The sequence below is a fragment of the Anopheles coluzzii genome, chromosome 3 (assembly GCF_943734685.1).
Source record: "Anopheles coluzzii chromosome 3, AcolN3, whole genome shotgun sequence".
NCBI lineage: Eukaryota > Metazoa > Arthropoda > Insecta > Diptera > Culicidae > Anopheles > Anopheles coluzzii.
This window is the reverse complement of record NC_064671.1, coordinates 59,243,048-59,262,056: the sequence shown is the minus strand read 5'-3', so window position 1 is coordinate 59,262,056 and position 19,009 is coordinate 59,243,048. Positions and strand designations below refer to the sequence as shown.

The 19,009-nt window shown below is 36.5% G+C and overlaps 1 protein-coding gene across 2 annotated transcripts in view; it reads left to right on the top strand.

Moving 5' to 3' along the window:
• The window catches only part of LOC120956197 (uncharacterized), a 49,094-nt gene extending 30,370 nt beyond the window's left edge, over window positions 1-18,724 (top strand). For both annotated transcript variants that reach the window (XM_040377569.2, XM_049609522.1), the window contains exons 2-4: window positions 14,058-14,593; window positions 14,675-14,937; window positions 15,027-18,724. In XM_040377569.2, coding sequence (XP_040233503.2) covers window positions 14,092-14,593; window positions 14,675-14,937; window positions 15,027-18,554 — 4,293 coding nt within the window. In that variant the 5' untranslated portion in view covers window positions 14,058-14,091 and the 3' untranslated portion in view covers window positions 18,555-18,724. The remainder of the gene's footprint in view (window positions 1-14,057; window positions 14,594-14,674; window positions 14,938-15,026) is intronic.
• Window positions 18,725-19,009: the final 285 nt, after the last annotated feature.

Sequence of the window (19,009 nt, the reverse complement as noted above, 5' to 3'; positions counted from 1 at the left end):
ATAAACGTATTTTTCAGACAATTGATTATTTTTACGTGTGACACTAGTGTATTTATTCCTCCATGTCTTGAGTCAACAATGAACCTTTTTTGACCAAAAACCAAATCGCAATATGGTTTGTTACTGGATTTATTTCCGGGGTAGAATCCGCTCATTATAGCGCACCATACATACCGCTGCACGCTACACCAATGTTAACATTTTTGATAGCTCGTGCTTATGAAATAGAGTGGCACACTTGCCGCAAATAGAGGTGGCTCTTTTGCCCCAAAAGGTGTAACTTTTATGAAATTGAATTTTTCAGCGTTAAAATAAAGTTTATTTTCAATTATTTCCAGAACAAATTTCACGTTTTCTCAGCTTTACGCAGGTATACATATTTTATCGGTTGTTTGGTCCTAAGTTTTTTGCCTTATTTGGTATGGTTGAAAAACTATAATTTTCTGCTCAATTTTGATACTCAACATAAAGCAGTTCAAACAACGGGAAAATTGATAAAACTATATAAAATTTAATACAGTATACAGTAGACATCAGGATAAAACCATCTGTATATTCAATTGGTCATTTAACACAAGTTTTAATGTAAAAGATGTTTGTGGGCACTCTTGTCCGTATGGCACTCATGGCCCAAATTCTGCTACACATTGTACCAGACTTTGTTATGGATCGAGCTGTCAAATATTGTGTCGATGTATTAGTGAGGAAGAACACCATAAGCCCACCTTCTATTACAATTAACCTCACATCGTATCCCAACAATTGCGTGCCAACTCAAAGTTCATGTAGGATACAGATGCATAGCTCTTTTTTGCACTAATACATTAAAATATAGGACTTGATAGCTCGTTCATTTTTACATGCATGCAAATCAAATCTAATGAAGTGTTAATTTGGTGACAATTTTTGTATATTATGGTGGTCTGATTGAGTATCTTAATTTTATAGAATCATAAAAAACAAACAAGTTTTCCTAGCGTCAATTCGCTCTAAATATAAGGGTTTTTTTCAAAATGAACTGTTTTCTTAGCACCAGATTCTTAACAATATAACAAACTAGGTGTTTTTCTGGAGTCTTTTATAACGTTTTTGTATAATAATTTTAAATAACTATTTCCATTGGAATATCATCAAACAATACCGTTTTAAAAATGATTTACAAAAAATTTCTTAGTTACGAAAAGTTATGAATACAAAATGCAAACAATCAAACTAAATGATGTAAATATCAAACGAAGACTTACGTTTCTTCTACTTACTTTCATGTTCATTTCCGTCCGGTTTCACTACACCGGGAAACAACCGTACCGCAATCAAACTCGCTGAATTGAGTGACTTTGCTGAGAGAGCGGTGTGGTAATCAGTTTGCATTGTGTGGAGGGGTATCAGCGCTTAATTGTAAGATCTTGGTGTTATTTAAATAATACAAAATGTCTTACAAGTTTTGGTATCAGTGCTCCATCGGATGTGATCTGTTAAGTGCTTTTTTATTGATACAGTCGTTGCCGTAAAATTTTTGCTATAAGTCACTATTTTTTGTCTTGAAGGTACCAATTTTTGACAGCACTCATCAATTTTTATCTCTAAGGCATCAATTTATGATAGTGCACATCAATTTTTGATTCAAACTCATCAATTTTTGACAGCGCGCATCAATTTTTCTCACATGCCTACCATCTTTATACTTTATGGTAAAAATAAACATTGATATTATTCATAAACACAAATAAATAATATAAATCAATTAATGTCAAAGAAAAAGAAGTTCTATTTATTTCAAATAACTTACAAACTAAATAACATACGTATTTCACATCAGAAAATTCTATAGTTCTATCTTCACAACTGAGTTACTAATCTTCAATAACTTTTTCATTCTGGCAACGCGGTAGATAATTAAACAAATTGCTCAAACAATTTTCACAATCCATTCTTTTGATCAGAGTACTTCCGTTGTCTACCATGTTAACTATTTCCTCATTTTCTAGATTTCCTCGTTTAACAATGTTCTTCCATATGATGAACATGTTCTCAATAGGGTTTAAAAATACAGAATAAGGAGAAAGAAACAATATTTTGAACCCTACTTGAGCTTCGATCAGTTCTTTCACTCTACCGGAATGATAGAATCGAACATTGTCCATTACTAGCACGCCAGTTGTTATATTTTTTTGTGCCAATGTGTCAAAAAGTTCCTCCAAGAACGTATCAAATGAATTTGTATTAAATGGGAAAGGTTGGGATCAATAGGCAACTATCTCATGCTTGCTCATGGCACAACAAATTGAAATAATACCTGATCGCAAATACTCTTCTGTCGTATCCAGATCGCAGCAATACGCTGAATCCAACTTTATCTATGAAAATTACAGTCAGTCCAAAAAGTATTCGTCTAGCTGAATATTTTTCAGAAAAAGGCGAATTATGGCCGTAATACGTATGGGGAGATAAAAGTAATGATGAGGTTCGATAAAGAGACCATCAATACACACGTACTGCTAAAAAATAAGCATTAAAATAGTGCAATAACAACTAATTTATATAAAAACTAAAAAAAAATCATTTGATTGGCACGCAAAAAGTATTCGTCTATCTAGCTTTTTAATCATTTACACTGGACAAACACTACGTAGACGTGAATTGAATTTATTATTATCAATCTACTGGTGACTTCTTTCTAAATTAATGCATTTCTGTTGTTTCAATTGCACTTCAAGCGGTCAGAGAGGCACTAAAGACGGGGGAGTTAAATGATTGGAGCATGATGGCGAAAATCGTATCTTTAACTTATGCACAACCAATCCTACCAATTTTTGAAGGTTACAAAATGTGTGGGAGGCCTCGTTCCTTCATTTGATCAGAGTTTGGCCATTTTTCTGACACTAATTGTGTGACAAACTGCCATGTAAGCAGCCATCCTTAACGATTAATCTAACGAAAGAAGCGGTTTAATGTCCAAAAAAATTAAATTTTACCAAGGAATCAGTGCATTTTTTGATGACCAATAAGATCAGGAAAAGAGATGGGTCACATTTGGTTGATGGGCCATGCTGCATTTCATCGTAGCTGGTCATGTAATAGCTTGAATGAGTGAGTTGTTACAAACATGTTTTGTTTGAATAATACCGTACACAGAAAGTGGCCAAATCTGTTAAGGTGCATCAAATAATTCAGGAATTTATTTCAAATTAGGCTCTACTAACATATTAAAACATGTTTAAATCGCCAAGGTTATACAGCCGACGTCTACCATAGCGAAAACAGTCTACTAAGGTGCAGCAGCAAAACCTCGTGTAACGGTAGCACTATGATGTCATGATACTAGGTCTCCGTGAGGAAAGTTGAGCTAAAAAAATGATTCAAATTGATAGGAGACAAGATGGAGAAACATATTCATGACGTTTTTAAGTACTTTGAGTCCCAGTTCTGAGAAATTTTACTTAAAATGTATCACATGTTTCAAGAACAGTCGAGCTGGAGAACATACAGAGCATTGTCATTTGCCCGAAACACCAAACCAGCTGACACCAAAATGATGAAAATGGATTAGTAGACTCTCAATAAGATATCAGTTGCCATTTTTTCAATGGAACTTGGCCACGTAGTCTGGAAATGCCATTTTTCTACCAGAGAATAATTGGAACAAGTCTTGTAGGATGAGTGGATCAAAAATACGCCTTTTTAAAGGTTCAAATGAGTTCTTGCGTTGTGCTAGTAGTCATCAATAGTCATAAATGCAATAAGAAACAAGATCAGGACATTTTTTGATTCCATAACCTTTGTTTTCATACGCTTATTACGCCAAAAGTCTGATAGACGAATACTTTTTGCGCACCAATCAAATGACTTTTTTTAGTTGTTTAAATAATTTAGTTGTTATTGCACTATTTTAAAGCTTATTTTTAGCAGTACGTGTGTATTGATAGTCCATTTATCAAACCCCGTGATTACTTTTACCACCCCATGCATTTTGCGGCCATAATTCGCCTTTTTCTGAAAAATATTCAACTAGACGAATACTTTTTGGACTGACTGTATGTTAGCTTCAGGCATCGTAGCTAGTGTGCCATAAACTCCAGAGCATATGTCTTCCTTATGCTAATTGTAGAACTACAGTTTCGTCTTACAGGTATTCTTGATGTGCGTGTAAGAAAAATTAAAACCTTTTATCGTTCGCTGTAAAGTGAAGGTGCTAACTAAAAGGTTGCATTCATTTTGAAGCTTATTTTTGATGGCCTTTAAGGATAAGCAGCAATCCTCATCCAACCATCTCCTTATATATTCTTGTGCATCCTAAACATGGATGGATTACCCCTTTTTCGCGATATTTTTCACAATAGCTAGGTCTGTAGTACGTTTAAAGTTTAAGATTTCGCAAATTTCTTTCGGATTTTTTCCACTGTTATACAAATGGCACACACGTTCTCTGTTTGCATCTGTTGTTATATTATTTTTCTTTTCGTGCTTTGATTTAAGTCCATTTTACTTAACACAAATAAAAAAAAATGTTGTGTATTATTGGTAGATGTAAAAACTTTTCCAATGCCAATTTATGCTGGAAGTTAAGTCATATAAATGAGTATCGAAGCCAAAATTGAAGTTTTATTGATAAACTTATCAATTATCAATAACATGCCAATGAAATTGTACAAAATTTTGATAGTTGTTGATAGTAGTGTAGTCTTTAGGAACATTTTCTCCTTTTCGGCCTGGTTTGTTTGGACTAAAATTGTACTCAAAATATTAGCACTGACATCGTGAATGTCAAATGACATTTGATAAATACAGTACGTGCTGTTTAATTGTTACTCTTTTAAAATATAAATATGTTTATTCCTTGGAGTATCTTCATTGTATTCAAGTCGCATAACTTAATTCTATTAAACCATAATTCTTCATCGTTATTGATTTCTGCGCATCTTACTATCAAACTAGATAAATTAGTTGTTTATGAGTTGGACGAAAAACTTAAGAGCTTTGAACACGTTCACATAAATATGCACACAATTAAATAGCACGTTTATTCGAGGTCTGTTAAAATTCGGTTTATAGCTAGCGCCTTGAAAGCTTGAAAACAAGATTCTAAAAAGATACACGTATACATGGATGATGGTATGATGCATGGAAACAAGAAGTAAATACAAAGATTTTTCAGATGCTTACACAAAAAGCAAATTATTTATTTTGTTACAATAATTGCTCATAAATAGTAATTAATCCGCTTTTGCTCATAAATAGTAATTAATCCACCTTAATCCTCTGAAAAAAGTAAATTGACTCGTTTTTCTCATGTCAAAAATAGAAGCCTAACCGTAGCAATAGACCAAAGTGGGTTTATTATACAGGTGGGCTTATCCCGAACAAATTGACAGCCGTACTGTAGAAAAATGAAAACGAAATGACAGGAGGGGATTCGATCATTTGTTGATGTGTGCGTGTGAATTCCAATGGCTATTTTGGATGATGTGTCGTAGTGTGGGTGAAAAACTACGTATCACAATCGAATCCCCTCCTGTCATTCGTTCGTCCAATATGGCCTTCCCGCCAAACCTATAAGCCCACCTAGTCCCTATACCCACTTTGCAATAGACGATGCGCAATCTCAGATTGCGCATATATTTATCTGTCAAACGGGTCGATTTGATATATTTATCTGTCAAAAAAAATTTATATATCTCGGACATATAATCTTGAAAATTTATGCGCAATCTTGGCGCAATCTGAAAATGTATGGAAATGACGTTTATAGCTCAGGATTGGCTTCGCGAAATGACTTATGTTTTGATAAAACGAATATATGCGCAATCTGAGACTGCGCATCGTGTATTAATACGGTAAGGGTCAAAAATACATGACTTAGAGTCAAAATTTGGTGCGTTAGAGTCAAAAATTGATGCACACTGTCAAAAATTGATTCCTTACAGACAAAAATTGATGCGCACTGCTCATAATTGATTACTTAGCGACAAAAATTGATGTGCACTGTACATAATTGATTCCTTAGCGACAAAAATTGATGCGCACTGTCAAAAATTGATGGTATAGAGCCAAAATTGGTATAGATGGTATAGGGCAGGTGGTAAAAATAGGTGGCAACGACTTTATTTCGGTCACAAAAATTATCACAGTCCGGTGTGGTCACAAATCCGTACGTAATACTCGAATTCGCAGTATACAATTCCTGTTAATTTGTTGTGTTTGATGGATGCCCTTTTTGGAAAATATTTTAGTATTTTTTTGATACATTGAAATATTTCTTTCAATTTTTCAGTAATTAAAATTTAGGATATTACTTATTTTTGGCCAAAATTCTAATTTTGTAAGGCTGGAAATAGACGAACCGAGATCTCGGTTCGTCTATTTCCAGCCTAAGAGTTTTTTTTTTTAATATTCGAAATTTTGTCTGTGTATTTGTCGCCTACTGCCCTTCTCGATTGATTTTTTCCAATCAGACATCTAAAATAGCAAGCATATTTCATAGAGCAATCTAGTCCAATTTCTCTATTCGACTCGAATCAAGTAAAATAATATAATAAGTGTGTATATTTTAAAGTTTCACTCGCAAAGCCCAAAATATGTTTATTAAGTATATTGAATTGAAAAAATATTGTAGATAAAATACATGAATAAGGCCCGTGTCTGAGCTCCATTGGATGTGATTTTATCGCACGTGCTGTCAAACGCTTTTTCGTATAATATTGCAATTATTTGGATGATTTTAATAATATAACGATTATGAAAAATTAAGTTGAGATTGTTCCTACAAAACACCACACATTTAGTTTGACGGATAAAATCGAATGCGGCGTCCGACGAAATCAAAAAAATTTGATTCCGTCGTACGACGAAATCGCATGTCCGACGTTATCTGTCAAATCTCATATAAAATTTTGACAGGATTATGTCAAATCGCATACAATTTTCTATGCCCCTCTCCTGCCCTTCCCGATTTTAGTACCGGAGCCCCGAGTATTGTTATGTCAAGTCGTGAAATGTCAATTTGCTTTGAAGCACTTCACCTCCTAATATCCATACACCTTGCTCCTAATATGCATACAGCTTGGTTTGGCGCAAGATGTGTTCATGAAAAAGGTGAATTATTAGCGCGTTTTCCGGGCGCCATCATTGAGAAATGGTATGTCAAATCGCATACAATTTTCTAAACCCCCCTCCAGTCCATTCCGATTTTAATACTGTAGCTCCCAGTATTGTTATGTCAAGTCGTGAAATATCAATTTATTCTGGAGCACTTGCCCTCCTAATATCCATACACCTTGGTTTGGCGCACTGTTCGCACAAGTCAAAATAACGGAAGTGATTCTTCTGTGGTTACAGCATATAACGTGATAATGACGGATATTATTTATGAGTGTTAGGTAAATGCGTTTTCTTTGGCTACTCAGCACATTTTCTAAGTTTGCTTCACTAATGTTTTTTTACTGAAAGCTATTCAGTAATAGATAGTTTTGCTGAATTTCAGCATTAATGTTATGTTTTTAATGATCTTCAGTAAAACATTTTACTGAATGCATTTCAGTACAGCAAATTTTACTGAAAATCAAATAGCTGATAAGTGTCAAATTTGTCGTCTCACTAAATATCAGAATCAGATATTACTGAACTGCTGAAAAAAATAGTGTGTAGCTTCATGCCAGACAAGGTACGTATCAACTAAAAACAGTCTTGACTAAGCTAACCTCAAAAGCTAGAATGATTTGTTTATCTTTTTTTTTTAACTTGCAACAGGGTATATGTTTTGCTTATAGTAATTCATTTTAAAATCGAAACTAGGTTATGTAAGCCTGTAAAGTTGATGATAATATCATAAGACCGGCTTATCATTTCATTTCTTTTACATATACCGAGAGAGCAACTGACAGCATGCTTTGATAGCGACTGACAGCATTTTCGGTGAGAGAAATCTCTTCGGCATGCAAAGAACAATGCTGAACAAAATTTCAATTTGCAGTTTATGGTGAACGAATTATAGTTAGTCTTTTTGCAGTTCAATAAGCACATACATATTTATTAAAAGCAAATGGAATTTTCTTGACTTTATTTTAGCGATTAAAATCGATTTTTTCCAATATCGTTCAAAAATTTCATCTTGGTGCTTTTCGGAGCTTCTAGACACAGTGTAAGTTGTCACAGCAGTCTCGTTAAAAATTAACCAGATTCAGATTAACCATGTTGAGAACGCCAGGCTGGCATTTAGTGCCGTGTCTGTGCTGCATCGGGTGCGATTTTATCGGAAGGCCCGTCAAAATTTTACATGAGATTTGACAGATAACGTCGAACGTGCGATTTCGTCGTACGACGCAATCAAAAATTTTTGATTACATCAGACGTCGCATCCAATTTTATCTGTCAAACTAAATGTGGGGTGTTTTGTAGGAACAATTTCAACTTAATTTTAGGAAACATCCAAATAATCGCAAATTTATACGAAAAAGCGTTTGGCAGCACGTGCCATAAGATCGCAAGCGATGAAGCACATACACGGCCCTTATCACGGCAATCTTAAATCGACTGTCCCGAGCTGCATTCGAGGATTCACCTCTATGTTCCTGCCGGAATACTCCGTCGCCGGCCGATGCTGGCAGTCGATGAAACCCGAAAAAACCTTTGGCTCTCGCAACACCCTTCTTTGTATGTGACGTCTAAAAAATTCAGCTAACGATGTCTATGAGCCTGAAATAACGGGAGTAGAACTGACTACACGTTTAAGTGTTTGAAATGCGTCCAACAATAACAATATATAAATGTTCTGTTCGTCATCTAATGTATATTGTAAACAACATTTGTCTCGAGAGGGCTTTATGGTCCATCGATTCATAAATACTAAACTAAATTTGACAATATTCTTCTTCTTCTTCTTCTTCTTCTTCTATGGTGAAGCAAAATTTAGTCTTCTATGTTTTATAAAGCCTATGCTTTATAAAGTCATATTCAAAGACGTACCGCTCTTAATTTTTCGACTGCCTGAGTCATATACCTCTCCGATGTTGGTAACCTTGTATTTGTGTCGTTTTCTTGCTGATAGTTCTGACATTTCTATGTTGTGTTTATGATTTGTCTTTCAGAGTTTATATGATCATGGTGTCTTGCTTTTGCTTTTGTATGCTTTTCAAATTTACTGTTTTTTACATGGTGATTTTTGTGTCTTGTATGAATCTAATTATTTCCTTTTTTATTTTTCCGTCATTATTTTTCCAGTGTTTGATAAATAGATCTTCTCGGATGTTAGTCATTCATTGTCTTTATTTCGTTTGCATTGATGTTTATCGTTTTATGCCAGTTATCTCTTTTAAACCCTTTCTGGTATTCTTCGATTTTTTTTCCTTTATGTTGGATTTCCGTTGTGCACCATTCCTTCGTTTGAAATATCATTCTTTGTTGAAAAACAAGTTTTATATAACTTTTTCTTAATTTGTTTTCCAGTATGTAGTCTGCCGTCAATCCCTTTTTTGCTAAATCATCAGCCTTTTCATTTCCTTCAATATTGATATGTCCCGGCAACCATCGGATTTGTGCATTTATATTTCAACTGTTTCTAATGAAATTGTATGTACTTTCCTCTATGTCGTTGTTATATTGTTCTCTTTTGATGATGCTGCAAGCCGCTTTGCTATCCGTATATAGTATAGGGTTGTGTATGTTGTTTTACACTGCTATTTTTAGTGCCTTATCTATTGCAGTCAATTCTACTGATGTAATAGGTGTGTTGTTTTTCAATTTATATTTGTGATTCGAGTACATATTTATGTTGTTGTGTGGTTTGATATATATAGCTATACCACAACCGTCATCTTTTCTGCTTCCATCCGTGTAAATAATGGAATTTGTTTTTCTGAAAAACTTTATTTCTTGTTGGTAATGTTTGTTTGTCTATAATGTGGAGTTTTCGTTATATTATCCGGAACATTGGAAGTTATCGATACTCTTTTAGTGGTATCATTGATTACTATTTTATCCATTTTGTTTATGATGTTTTTGTTTTCTTCATATATTTTTTCGTAATATGTTTTGAATTTGTTATTGTTGTTTCTTGTGTTGCAATTTAGGTTTGTGTCACATAGTAGGTTTCTATGAATTATTGAATGTGCAATCTCTTTTGCTTGCTCATTGCTCGCGAGGTATTTTGCTTTTATGCTTAAAGGAATTGTTGTAAATTACTAGGGTAATTTTCGGAGCTTAGAGAAAACACGTCTTGTTTGGTTGGATGCAGTAACGGAAGAGGGTTTTCTTTATTCCTAATTTTGACAATATAATTCTCTCTATTTGCTATAAAATTTCGTTCTGTGTTTTCATTACTAAATCCAGTTCTCATGAGAATCATCTTGCGTTGGTTCATAACAACACTCCTCCTCAACGCAAGTTCCCTTACGCTGTCGTTGTATATCTCACAGTGAAACACTTAACCCTATCAAGCTTACTAACTTCTGTATTCTAATCCTGGCTAATGGTTTAGTTAATATATCCGCGATCATTTCTTCTGTTGAACAATAGACGCAGCTGATCTGTCCTTTCTTAATTAGATCCTTAGTAAAATGATAGCGCGTTGCAATATGCTTAGTTCTATTACTCAACTTTTCGCCTGATAAGATTTTCAAACAGCTCTGGTTGTCTTCGTGAATAATAACTTCCTGTACATCGTTTAATTCCTCAAGAAGTAATTTCAACCACAGCGCTTCCTGTATCCCTTCTGATATTGCGACAAATTCTGCTTCGGCTGTTGATAACGTTACGCATGATTGCTTTCTACAAGTCCAACTAACCGTACCGCCGTTTACTTTAAAAACATATCCACTGTTGGATTTTCTATCTATTCTGTTCTCGGCCCAATCTGAGTCACAATAGCCAATTATACCATTATCGCATCCTTTTTCGCTCAATCGTAGACGATAGTTAATGGTTCCCTTTAAATATCTCACAACTCTCTTTAACTCACACCAATCGCGTTGTGTGGGTTTACTTATCTTTTGGCTAAGTATTGATACGGCTGCCGATATATCTGGTCTCGTGTTAATCGCAATATAAAGCAATTTGCCTATTAACTGCTGATACTCCTTATTATCAGAAAGTTCGATTTCTTCTGCTTCGATCTTTATGTACCCTGGATCAAGAGGAATACTAGAAGGCTTTGCATCTGTTAATCCACTAGAGATAATTACATCTTTGATGTAGTTGCGCTGATTAACAAAATAATCTCCTTGCTTATTTTTCTCTACTTCTATTCCAAGAAAGAATCTTATGTCGCCCAAAATGTTAACCTCAAACGACTTTTTCAATTCAGCAAGCAATGATTCAATCATGTCAAGATTATCTCCCGCAACTATCAAATCGTCTACATATACTAAGACGTAGCACCATTCCTTTCCGCATCTTTTCCTGTACAAGCAACTGTCTGCTAAGCAATTCGTATATCCCTGGCGCTTTAGTTCTTGATCAAGTCTCTGATTCCACGATCTTGCTGATTGTTTTAAGCCGTATAGCCCTTTCTTCAATCTACAAACCTTGTTATCTTCCACTTTCACACCTTGTGGAACTTTCATAAAGATTTCTTCTTCTAAATCGCCGTACAGAAACGCGGTCTTAATATCGTACTGCTTTACCGCCATTCCCCTTTTTGCCGCAATCCCCATTAGCACACGGAAAGTCGTCTGCTTAACAACTGGTGCAAATACCTCATCATAGTCAGTTCCAAACTGCTGACTAAACCCTTGCGCAACAACACGAGCTTTGTAACGCAACAAATTTCCATCCACATCTCTCTTAGTCTTGAAGACCCACTTGCTGCCTATCGCCTTCCGTCCCGGTGGTAGGTCTACCAGTGACCATGTATTGTTAGCCTCAATAGACTGAAGCTCTTCTTGGATAGCATCCATCCACTGTTTAGCATCTTCAGACTTCATAGCTTCAGCATAGTTTCTGGGATCTTCTCGCTGCGAGAAAACAACTAACGCTTCATCAGACTCGCTCTCTGGTGTCGTATAGTCCGAGTCACTCGATACGTTTTCTGCTTCGTTAGCTAATGTTGATGAAGGAACAAATTTGCGATTAATGACATAATCTTTGTACTTGCTTGGAAGTTTGTGTTGTCGTTGACTGCGCCTTGGAGTTTCATTGCTCTGATCAAACCTTGTTGGGGTTTCTTCTGTCTGACCATCCGATGCTTCTTCTGTTGGTGAAATATTAATCGGATTATTACGTGTACTATTTGACTCATCCTTTCCTTCAGCAAAAAACAGTTCCAGAAACTCAACAGGAGTTGTTTGTTCCTTGCCAAAACCTTCACATTGACCTTCATCAACGACAATAATATCACGACTGATAATTATTTCGTTGGTGGCAACGTTAAAAACTCTAAATCCTTTTGTGTTGTGTGCATAACCAAGGAAAATGCACCGTTCGGATTTTGGATCGAGTTTTACTCGTTTCTGCTTAGGCTTGTGTACCATAACTGTAGAGCCAAATATTTTGAGATGTCCCAAATGTGGTCTTTTGCCTGACCATGCCTCCTCTGGAGTAATGTCATTTAACGCTCTCGTAGGACTCCGATTAATTAAATATACAGCAGTGTTAACTGCTTCCGCCCAAAATCGCTTTGGTAACTGCGCATCGTTTAGCATGCTCCGAACCTTTTCAACAATAGTGCGGTTCATCCGCTCCGCTACTCCATTTTGTTCTGGAGTGTACGTGCATGTCGTTTGATGACATATTCCATCATCAGTGAACGCAGCTTTGAGCTTTTCCCAAGCTTCCTTTGCTGTATTAGCGTCCATCACAAGGCTGTAATTGTGCTTTTCTAAGCTAAGCGCGATAGTGGACAATGCCCGCATGTCCATGTCTTTGTCTAGCGCCTTATCGTCTCTAGCCGTTACAATATCCCAGCACCGTTCTCTACACAACATCATCTTCATCGCGAAGGCCCACGAAACGTAGTTCTCCCGTCCTTTCAACTTTTCGATACCTACGTTCATTGCGAGGTTGTTGCTCCCGACCGCGTGGCCGCTTAGTGCTGCTGCTCCTGCGCTGCTCTCTCTGCTCGGTCCTGCGGAATTCGCTTCCTCCGTGCTCATTTCTCTCGTACACAAAATTTCACTCTTTGTTCGGGTGATGTGAAGTGTGGCACTTTTATCTTCGATAGAATATTAATTACTTAATTTTGGATTGGGTCTGGGCCCATAACCTGTTGTAAATTACTAGGGTAATTTTCGGAGCTTAGAGAAAACACGTCTTGTTTGGTTGGATGCAGTAACGGAAGAGGGTTTTCTTTATTCCTAATTTTGACAATATAATTCTCTCTATTTGCTATAAAATTTCGTTCTGTGTTTTCATTACTAAATCCAGTTCTCATGAGAATCATCTTGCGTTGGTTCATAACAACAGGAATTTCTGCCGCTTTGGCCATTAGTGAGGGTACAGGACTTGTTTTGGTACATCCTGTAACTTTTCTTAGTGATACTGATTTTCTCTTGTTTCTAGTTGATTGAGTAGTTCTTTTTTGCATTTCGTATTGTTGCCGTTCCTATTTCTAAGTTGTTTCTTGTAAAACTTCTGTGTATTTGTATTGTTTTGTTAGGATTTAATTTATTGCGATATTTACAATACAAATTATTTTTATTGTCATTAGTCTTTTTTGATTTAACAATTTTAACGACTGGTCCTATGCCCTATGTTTTAAACAGACGATCATCAAGAGCGTATGCGATACAAATTAACAGTCGTTGAATTATATTGCTCGAATTTTTCCCTGTGATTGCCTATATGTGAAATCGAGCAGTCGTTCACTGCTTATTTTAACTGGTTTATTTTAACAGAAATGTACAACAAAAACTCGGGGAAACCAAAAGGAACTTTAAACGACTGTTAAAATGCGATCATTTATTCGCGATGTCGTTTCAAATTTGGGTATAATATTTTGTTTAAAATAGAATCTGAATATTTTTAAATGCAATTGGATCATTCATCATTTTGAGCAGATGAATCAAGTGACTTTAAAATCGATGTTTTAATATTTAAATTAAAGATGTTTATTTATTTTTTTATTTCAGATATATATCTTCAAATACATACATATTTTCTGCAATGAATGCGGCGGCGCAAAAGGATGTTTCAACCGTTAAAAATATATTAAAACCATGGACCAAAGAACCATTAATGAAATGTTGGGATTGGTGCAGTCCGATGCTGGATGGAGAATCCTTAAGCAATTTGTTCAAGTGTATGGGAAGTTATTGTAGCTTTAATACGAACGATTCCTGTGACATGGTGGTTCATTTAGCGAAACACGATGATAGTGCCGGAATTTTTACTTGCGCTTATTGTGTTATGGTTTGTGATAAAATAATTGATCTTATTGATCACATCAAGAAAGACCATGGGCAATGCCGTTTTCAGTGCGGTTATTGCTTTTATCGCTCACTGGATGCTGCTAATGTGTTAAATCATCAGCAAATATATCATGCTGAAGATCGAAGCGGTGAAAAATCAATCATCGAACTCCCCGAACGCCGCGACATTCCTAAGATTAATTATATGTCTGCTGCTTTGAAAGGAAAAGTACGGCAAAAAATATTGAAATGTACAGGTATGAATGAAGGCAAAACATTCCTAAACGATTTATATTTAATTTTTCCTACACTGTTTTTTCTACATTTGCACTCGACAGTATGCCATAAGCAATATCTGGCTATATCATCGTTTATAGAACATGTACAAACGGTCCACTGTGGTGTGGCTATCTCATGCTGCTGGTGCTTAAGAACAATTAAGAAGGACAATGTTGCCGCTCATTTGCTTACCCATTACATCGGAACATATGAATGTTTGTATTGTGATTATGCGTGCAACATTAAGCAAATGATGCAACGGCATCTTAGTAATGTTCATCCTAACAAACCATTATTCTGTTCTAAAAGGCGAGAAGTGATGGTCTGTATATTTACACTTTTACTTTCACATTCTTTTTAAAACTTTAATTAAAATTAAATTTAACTTTAAACCCATTTTTTCTCTTTCAGAAATCGAATCAGCCTAATAAAAAGTACTTGCTAGATTTAAGAGTAGTAGTACCTAACGAACTTGTGAAATATTTGGATCCCGATACTTCGAAAAGCGTTACAAAAACTAGTATTAATAATAATGAAAAATCACCGATTGCAGTACCACCGATATTACCGGCGGACATAAAAAAGGAAGACCCAAATGTGGACACCAAAATACCAAAAATTCTTAACGTTCAAGGGGGAATTAAACTCTCTACAGCAGGGAAAATCCTAACTGCCCAGCAAACATTGCCTATAGCGGCTGCCAATCGTACAGTTTCTTTCCCCAACGCTAACGTGAACGTTAATCGTGGTACGAAACGAGTAAGCGATTCGCCTGTGTTAGGTTCGAACAAGAGATTTAGGTTGATACGCTCCGAAACTGGAACAATGTTGTTAAAACTTTCTTCGAATGCCAATATTACTGTGGCGAAACCATCTACCATTACGGGGCTAAGTGCTAGGTCTCCCTTGATGGTTGGAAATGGACCAATTAGGCCAAATGGAACGCACCCAGCAATAATAACAAGTCGTACAACGCAAACCGTACGATCTTCTACAGACAGCTGTATGACTACCAGCTCTACAACCTCATCATTCGATAAACCTACTTCTTCGAAGCAATTTTGTGATGTGACACAAAGAGCCTTCGCAACTAGCGCTCAAAACAGCGAAATCTCTAATAGAGTCAAGATACCCAGCATGACAATTTTCGATAGACCTTTTGTTGCCTCGTACAGTGGTTATGGCGAAAAAGAAGCTACAGTAAAGCAAATAGGTTTTCATTTTGAAGAATTTCCTGATCTAATCGATCGATACTACCGATTTTTGTGTTTACGTGCAAACAGAAAAAAGATCACCCCGATGGAGATTAACACGTGCGGAATGATCTCATGTACGGAACGGTTCGAGAATCACGACGCACTAGTACAGCACATGCGAAGCTATCATCACATACTATCTACAGAAGCCCCGTTACCAATCACTTGCAGTCACTGTCTACTTAAGTTGAACAATATAAACACTTACATCTATCATCTCACAGTGCACAGTCTCAATCAGTATGTTTGTTTCGTGTGCTGTTACAAACATTTTTTGCTACCTAGTGTTGTGAAACACATGAACACGGAGCATGGCTGTACTTCGGTGCAGCTGTCCTTTGCTCATCCGGTAAAGAAGGATATATTGTCCGATATAATTACCGTCATGCCAGGCAGAATATCAGTGGAAGACAAGCGAAAGTATGTGAAACAAACTATAGAAATAGGAGAAAAGCTCATACAAACGAAAATCAACTCAAACAAACCGTTGTTATGGTCTAAATCGAGTTTTGCTGGAATTACCGCAACGGGTACTGTGAGCCATAAACGATATCCCAAACAAGCACACTACAGCTTGCTTTATAAGTGTGGTCTCTGTGGCAGTAATGAGACCAGTAAAATATCATTTCAAAAGCACTTAATTGAGTGCCCTGAGAGAAAAAATCACAACTCTTACATATGTGCGCATTGCAGCAAAACATTCAAAGATTGGCTGAAAAGCCCAGAAACTATCTTTCAGCATCTGTACTACCATGGGGAAAATTTATACGGGTGTGGAAACTGTGCCTATTACCATTATTTGTTTGAGAATGTAGCCATGCACATCAAGAGCGTTATGCATTCGTCCAAGTGTGAGATAAACGTGTTGCGTGAATCATCGGAGCAATGGGAATGTAATGTATGCCAGTTGCGGTCGCCCTTAAGGCAAACGATCATGGAGCATATGCAGAATGTGCACGATTTGCCAGGTGAGCGTTTCATGTGTTCGCTGTGCAAATTTCGAACATTTACTAACGCGGAAAGTATTAAACATTTTAAAGACAAACATAATGAGCAGGACGTCGTGATGATTGAGATGTACCATGTGAAGGAAATCGAACAATCATCAAACAACGAAGACACAGAATCAGAATCTTCCGACGATTTGCAAATCATAGAGAAAGTAGTTGAGGCAATCACAATTTCTTCGTCGATTGATGATGCAGAAGATTTGGACGAAAGGCTGGCAGATTTTGACGACTCTTTGAATGAACGCATAAACACAGAACATAGAAGAGTAGGCAAGGGTAGTAGCAGGCGTGAGAATTTAATGCTATGTCCGGTGTTACGAGAGCATAGTTATGCTCTTCTAGCTACCGATGAAACTGACCAACAAGAAGTTGTCTCAGCGTCAGCTGCAAAGGTGAAAGTGGAAAAGGATCTCGAAAGTGACACCATGACGAATGAAACGAACACAGCTGCTACGGATGCAAATAAAGATACTGCAATGGAGGACAGCCAACAATCTAAGGACAGTAATGCTACAGGTGAGACTAATAAAGACCTTTCAGTAGACAATCATAGTGAACGGCCTCGTGCAAAATCCTTGGAATCAGCGATGGAACAGAGCATGTCGCCAAATACAGTAATGAATGCTTTTGCGATGGAAAGGCGTGCCTCAAAACGGGTTGCTGTAAAGAAAGACGTAACCTGTCGTTGGAGTGTTTGCACCAAATTTGGTTGCCTCTTTTGTGATGACTGCTTCGAGCACTATAAATCATTGCACATGCACTCCCGAATTGTCCATGGTTTGATTAGCAAAAATTTTCTCAATGATCCAACAGAGGAGAGCGATAAAATTGGTTCGTTTACCGGATTTCGGTTGTGCAGCATTAAACGCTGCTTTTATTGTGACAAGGAGGATACCTTTTCGGCGCTTCGGACCCATTGTGAAACGACGCACGCAGATAAAACTTTCGTATGTCTTGATTATTGGAACCCACTCAAATGTGGACTGTGTGCGTATCTCAATGGTTCTGGCCATGAGAAAGATTTCTCCCATCACTATCAACAGCACCACAGTAGTGGAGCTAAACATTTGTCTCCATTTGATCATATTGACGATACCTTTATTGACTGGGCGCTAACGCTTGGTAAGAAGCAGAACGTTGAAAACAAGGGAGACGGCAGGGTAATAAGATACATTTGTGGGTTATGTACTGAACAAACTGTGGACGAGTTAAGCATGGGTCAGCATGTGGCTAGACATGCGTTGAAATACGATTGCCCGCAGTGTGATGCAACCTTTAAGGAATTGAAGGTGCTTTACGACCATATGACAATTATACATCGTAATGAAGATTATGTTGTACCATCGGCTGCTCCCATGATTGAAGACCAAACGCTGCTAGAGGTGAAAATGTGTTTCATCAATGGTTTTATTTTGTCAAAGCGCGAGGCACAGTATACTTGCCATGGATCAATTCAATTGTTGGAAGAAGGCTATCAGAAGTATTATGCACAACAGAAGAGTGATTTAGAAACGCATAAGGAATTGATGCTGATGCCTGTTCTTACAACAGAAGAACAAGAAGATAATCAAACCACATGCAAATTGTTTATGCAAAATCAGAAAAAATATCCTGTGATCAAGATCACATCTGTCGAAGTGAGTGATTTGGTAGAAGGTAATACGAATCCGTGATTTGACATAAATTACACTGCAGAGTACAATTTGGGTTTTAAAATGCTTCTACCAATAAGTTTTAATTACTTCTCACTTTGTTTCATTATTGTTACGTTAAGGCTTTGTTATCATATGTGTATAATTAGTAGTAGGAGATATCGTAAAATAAATGAATATTCTGAATAAACTGCCTGCGTTGCAAAGTATTTTTCTATTTTAGATGGGCGGTGAATTACGTCGACGTTTTATAGGAGTTAATCCGTCTACCGGTATACCGGTCAACCATGCATAACAGGTATTTAAACGTTAATTCGACAATATAGGAAGCACTTCCAGACATTTTTGGAAAGAAAATTAACAACCCAGTAACATGTAATCTGGTGCTGTACGACACTGAACGTTAAGTTGATTGCATTTATCATTATGGCTTAATTATACTACATTATTCAATGAAACGATCCCGTGTAGTTAAC